Raw genomic sequence first — 6526 nt, 5'->3', positions numbered from 1 at the left:
TATTTTTAACTTTTAGCTTCTGTTTTGCTACTTTTAGCATCTAGCTATTCTTTTGCTATTTTTAACTTTTAGCTTCTGTTTTGCTACTTTTAGCATCTAGCTAGTCTTTTTTGCTATTTCTAACTTTTAGCTTCTGTTTTGCTACTTTTAGCATCTAGCTATTCTTTTGCTATTTTTAACTTTTAGCTTCTGTTTTGCTACTTTTAGCATCTAGCTAGTCTTTTGCTATTTTTAACTTTTAGCTTCTGTTTTGCTAATTTTAGCATCTAGCTAGTCTTTTGCTATTTTTAACTTCCGTTTTGCTACTTTTAGCAGCTAGTTTTTAACTTTTAGCCAGCCTCTTGCTACTTTGAATTTTGAATCATCATTGTGCTACATATAGTGGGCTATCCAGCTAGCCTTTTGCTGTTTTTAGGTTTCAGCTAGTGTTTTCTACTTTTAGCTCACATTTGCTTAAATTTAGTTTTTAGCTTGCCTTTTGCTACATTAAGCTTTCAGCTAAGCTTTTCTACTTTTAGCCAGCCTTTTGCTACATTTAGCTTTTCACATTTAGCTTTTAGCTACTTTGAGTTAGCATATTTCTGCTTTTTGCAAAGGTTTTTGGTGCTTAGGCATTATTCAGCTTATTTTAAATTTGACAAGTCACTTTCGGCTTCTTCAGTAAATCCTTCAGCACTCATTGTTCCACTACATTTTTACATACATTTCTTTTTTCTCTTGTTTTTCATACATGTTTTACGTGCATCATTAGCTTTTTTTGTTCTTTTCAGCTGTTAGAGCAGGCTCTGGTGATCGAGGAGCAGCTGCGGCGGGCAGCTTACCTCAACATGACCCAGGACCCCAGCCACCCGGCCATGGCTCTCAGCACTCGCTTCACTGAGGTGGAATGTTTGGCAGAGTACCACCAACACCTGTCCAAAGAGTCGCTGGCTGGGAACAAACCTGCCAACGCTGTGCTTCACAAAGGTCTGCGGTCCAGCTCAAAAAATCAATCAACAGGGGGCACTCGAGCTCAGCTCCTCAAAGCTGCTTCAAAAATGCTTTTAGATGAGACAAAATTACAGCCGTTTCATCTTGTTTTATGTGCTTCAGCTCATAAAGTAAATACATAATTTAAGGATTTTGTTGCGCTTTCCCCTTTTAAAAGTATGATGTTCCATTAAATATGATTAGAACTGGTTTACGTCACTATTCAGTGCTTTCAGTAAATAAAACAAAACATATTTATCCATTTCGACAGACAAATGAATGGGTTTTCAAAGGAAGTACAGATGTTTCCATAGAAAGATCCTGTTTTTCACAGTGATTTTATTTAAAGTTACTTTGACTCACCAAACGAGCTTACTGTAATTAGGTTGACAGTTCAGAGACAAAGTGGAAAAAAAAATATGATTTAAATTTATTTTACTTTTGAGCTTTTTGGAGTTTGAAGCCTTTAGTTCTTGACAGTTTGTCATATTCTAAATAACACAATTAAATTGCTTAAAATATATATATAGTCTAGCCTTTTTTTAACATTAGATGTTTAGACATTAAAGAAGCATTTACAGAGGTAAAAACATGTTTTCGTATGTTCTGCGTTCTTTCAGTGCTGAACCAGCTGGAGGAACTTCTGAGTGACATGAAAGCAGATGTGACCCGACTGCCCAACATGCTGTCCAGAATCCCACCGGTGTCGGCCCGTCTGCAGATGTCCGAGAGGAGCATCCTGAGCCGCCTCACCAGCCGAGGCAGCGAACCTCCACTGCAGCAGGTGAGACGACGCCTGGTGCTCAGAAAGCTCACACGGACTAGACACAAATAGTGACAAGAAGGTAATTCACTGAAAACAACAACTTGTTTATCTGTTAGAAAAAACAAAGAACAATCTTGTGTTTTTTTTTTATCTTAATCTTCCTGATTAATCATCATAAGATCACTGCTTATGCTAATCTTTTATGGAGTAAAAATTCTTTATATTATAATTGTTATATACTCAGAATCCGATTCTTTACTCTTGTTATACAAAATTATATATTAAAAAAACAGTATAGCAGAGTAGTCATTTATTAAGAAAGGCAATGTCTTTGTATTCCAGTTAGCAACTCAAAATAAATATGGTTCATTTTGCAACAGAACATAAATGCTGTGCTGCAGAATGTGTTGGAAACAGCAGAATCTGCTTTTGTAGATAAACAATAGATTGATTTTATTCTTTACAAACACACACACACATATATATATATATATATATATATAATTACTGTAATGTCACTTTGTTGACATGTGCTGCAGATTATCTTTGCTACTCATCTGCTCACTCGGTGTATTGTTTTGCACTATCTGTGTTTAGTGCATTTCCTAGTTAAGTGTATTTCTTAGTTCATATCTTTACTGTTTCCTTTTACAGTTTATATTTTTGCTGTTGTTGGATATAACTGGGACCCTGTGTACACAATTTTATTCCACCTCATGTACCACATGTGATGTGAATGACAATAAAAGATCTTTGATATATAATACTGCATTTTTTGGACCGTGTACCACATTAAACTGGTTCGAGGTCAGTAAGCACAACCAGAATTAAAACATAAGGCTCACTGTTGATTTTTAAGATAATTAAAGGATTTTAAGTGCGTCTTATAGTCCGAAAAATACGGTAATATGTCTTGTAGAGACAACATGTGCTGTAACAATAAATGCTGGCAACTCATAGAATCCAGAACACAATTGTTAGTAAGATGAACACAAAGATGAAGTGGTTTTTATTTTAGAAATAAAATGTGTTTTGGTTGTCACAGCTTGGTGACTACATTTTACTGTTAAAAGTAAGTCGTCAGTAAAATATAATTATATAGCACTTTTCACAAATAAAAAAAAAACACAAAGTGCTTCACAATAAAATACCTAAAATAAATATAAATATAGACAAAGCATTAAAATTGAAAACAGAAAATAAATTTAAAAAAATACATGAAAACAAATTAAGCATAGTGTCATGGAACGCTCTTAAACAAAAGCAAATCTGGATAAAAAAAAAAGAAAAGTTTGTCTGAACTGTCGATTGAAAGTAAAGATGGAGGAAGTTGATTTCACCGTCGGTGCAACGGACTGAAAAGAGCGACTCCCTCCCCGAGCTTTAGAACGAGCCAGAGCTGCTAACACTTCCAGGTTGGAGGACCCGAGAGCTCCAGTTGAAGTAGATCGTTTCAACAACTGAGCAATAAAAAGAGGAGCTCGTCGTCTATGCAGAGCCGAAAAGACTGAATCTTTTTATTTTTTTGTTTCTAACAAGAGTTTTCTAACATGCGGTGTAAAATAACTAAATAAACAAAGTTCTCAAAGGTTCTCATTGCCTTTCAGCTTCACATTTTTCCCAGTGAATTAACTGGATTTATTTTGGTCTTCTTCTGTTTCCAGCGTTCCTTTTGCCATTCCTCATGTTCCCTCAGTCAGCTTCCTGCCACCCTCACCTGTCCCCAATCAGTAATCAGCCCAGATGTTTCCACTGCCACTCTGCTCGATTTATTCAATCTGTTTCTCCACTCATCAGTTCAGTGCTATTTGTCTCCACGCCTCGAGTTTTGTCTTTTTACGATCATCTTACGTTTTCTTATTAGTTTAGTTTTGCTGCCACAACAGCCTTTTTGTTTCACTTCGTTAAACTTTTTAGTTTAATCTTCGAGTTCAATCTTACCATCTAGTTCCAATCTCACCATAAAATATCACTTTGGTGACGTCTTTGTAACCAGAAACTGGACTCCCTTTCCTGTTTTGTTTTCTTGCTATAAACTAAAAGTTTGTCTTGCAAAGCAATACAAACGTGTTGATGATAATGAGGCAGCCGCTCACACTGGATACCTACTGCTTCAGCATCATAACCAAGAGCATTGACCTCTTGTTGTTCTCTGATAAATCATTCATGGAACCTCGTGGCCTGCTGGAGGATAACTCATCTTTCTTTGTTTTTCAGCCTTTCAGCCAGGGCGGGTTCGGCTGCTCGCAGATGTACAGCAGCACCTTCGGCGGGGGATTCAGAGGACCAGGCGGACAGCCCATGGTCAACTACAGTCAGATGCCCCTTGGACCCTACGTCAGCGGTAACAATCAACACTTGTAATAAATCAAATGTGACAGGAGGCAGGAGGGAAACAGAGGTTAGTCAGGTCACTTCCATTTTCATTCTGTTACAGCCGACAGAGAAAACCCCTGTACAGAATGTTAGCATTTAGCATATTAAACAGATTTTAAAAAGTGTCAGAAGTGCAAAGAAATGTCCAAATTAAGGACAAGTTTGGTTTGGTCAGTATAGCTTATTGCAAAATACAAATACATCTGCACATGAAAAAATAAATATTTTATGTGGTTACAGAAAATGAGCATAATAAAGTCCCAAATTAATGTTGTGCAGGAGGCATGTTTTAAAAACTGGACATCCTTTCATTCAACCTTTATTTATACAGGTTAGTCTCATTGAGCCACAATGACACATTTCCAGGAGAGACCTGTTTTAAACAAAGAACACAGATGAGGTTCAAACAACAGTAAGTATATATATAAAAAAAAAGCAACATACAAAATGAAAAGTAAATGGAAGAAATGAAACAAAAACGAAACAAAAAGCTACATTATAAAGTGATGTAAAATACTAAAAACAGGAACACGTCTGCATTAGTTTTTCCCATAAACTTAACAGATGTTTAAAGTCCCTTAGAGAGGTCAAGGTCGAGAGCTTCATATCTTTTTGCAAGATATTTCGGGAAACAGGAGCGGAGTAGGAGATGGCCCTTTTGGCAAGTTCAGTTCTCACTGAGGGAACACTGCAGGTAATAATGTCCTGAGAGTGCACGCTGTAAATGCACTCCCGCAGAGACATGTAGGAGGAGATGTATGAAGGCAGCAGACCAAGAAGTGATTTAAAGATGAAAATGTACCAGTGAGAGAGTCTGCTTGAAGTTAATGATGTCCAGTTAACCAGTAAATACTGGGTGCAGTGTATGGTAGTTACAGCCAGTTAGCGCACCATGATAGACAGAGTTCAACTTCTGCAAGGTGCTTGTAGGAGCGTTCATATAGATAACGTCACCATAGTCAGTGGAGGGAAGGAAAGTTGCAGTTATAAGGCATTTCCTAGCGTTCAGAGTTAGACAGGATCCATTTCTAAAAAAGAAACCCAAATTAACTTTCAATTTCTTTACCAAGTTTTTGACGTGGGGCTTCAAAGCGAATCGACCAACATACCCACGTATTTATAAGAATGGACAAACTCAATAGGTACACCATTCGAAGATAAAATATAAGGAAGGACAGCTGGTACCGACTTCCTGTTTGAAAACAAACAGTAAGCACCATGTGACATCCCTATCCGCATTTAGCACAAGTCTGAGACGGAACAAATCTGACTGGGTGATGTTGAATGCAGACTGTAAAAGCTGAAAAACCTTAACGACTGTTCTAGCTCGACAATAAACAACTGTGTCGTCAGCATAGAAATGTAAGGATGCATCAGGAATGATCTGACTTACATTACTTATGTAGATTGTGAAGAGGGTGGGTCCTAAGACTGAACCTTGTGGTACACCATTGTTAACAGTTCGATAACTGGAGGAAGTAGCGTTATGTTGAACAATTGGAGAACCAGCCAATACTGGCATCGCATTACAAAACTTTAAGAATGCGGCTGCATGACGCGCTGGTCATTTGGTCAAACACATTGCGACAGAAAATCTGCTTTTTCAGGTTTTTTTTTTTTTTCCATTGAATTTCAAACTAATCAACAGTTTCAGCACAGTTTGATGATAATCTAATGACCAGAAAGGGGAAAGTCAGCACAAAAACGCAGACTCACTAAAAGAGGGAAACAAAGGTCAACAATTAGGTTTTTACCCACTGTAATTATATTCTATGATTTGTTTATTTTTAAGTGCGCATACTGGCTCCACCCCCTGCTCTGTAAAAATGTGGAGCTAAGATTATATGACTGAAAAAGTCACTTTCTCAGTGTTTGCTGTTTATTTATCTGAAGATCCATATTTAAGTTCTTACTGGGAGCCATTAAATGTGAGCTCTTCTCACTTTTCAGTGTCATCGAATGCCCCCCTGACCCCTACAAGCCATCTGGACAAGAAAGCACTTGACTCTTTGAGAGACGTGGCTACGCCTGAACTCAAATCGGGCAAATCTAGCGACGTCATCTGCATCGAGGACTAGACGAGCTCTGTCTCAGTGACCCGAGGTCAAACTCCCAGGGATGGAATCTGTATGGATGACTGCTGCCCTTGTCTTTAACATCCTCCTCGTTCCTCCTTCCTTCCTCATAATTTACAGCATCGAAACTCTTGTGTGCTTGAGACGAGTAACTTTCTGATTCTTGGAGACCTATCTTAAAAGTTTGCACTTTTATCTTTTAAAAGTCCTATAGAAGTATTTCAGTGGGCATTTGTTTTGTTTGAAATGCACAGCTGATGATTAGGAGAGGAAATAGAGCAGCTTTTTTTTGGAAGTGGACTTCACGAGGCCTGCACTACAAACCAAACTCAATTGTCGA

General features: G+C 37.7%; 1 protein-coding gene across 1 annotated transcript in view; it reads left to right on the top strand.

Moving 5' to 3' along the window:
• Positions 1–6228, top strand: part of chd5 (chromodomain helicase DNA binding protein 5) — a 69964-nt gene extending 63736 nt beyond the window's left edge. Inside the window, exons 37-40 of the mRNA XM_037678967.1 lie at positions 771–966; positions 1590–1753; positions 3953–4079; positions 6062–6228. Coding sequence (XP_037534895.1) covers positions 771–966; positions 1590–1753; positions 3953–4079; positions 6062–6189 — 615 coding nt within the window. The 3' untranslated portion in view covers positions 6190–6228. The remainder of the gene's footprint in view (positions 1–770; positions 967–1589; positions 1754–3952; positions 4080–6061) is intronic.
• The last annotated feature ends 298 nt before the right edge of the window (positions 6229–6526 follow it).

Source organism: Nematolebias whitei, chromosome 7, assembly GCF_014905685.2.
Source record: "Nematolebias whitei isolate Nwh7 chromosome 7, NemWhi1, whole genome shotgun sequence".
In the NCBI taxonomy this organism is placed as follows: domain Eukaryota; kingdom Metazoa; phylum Chordata; class Actinopteri; order Cyprinodontiformes; family Rivulidae; genus Nematolebias; species Nematolebias whitei.
Note: the sequence above shows the minus strand (reverse complement) of the source record. Positions and strands in the feature narration are given on the sequence as shown.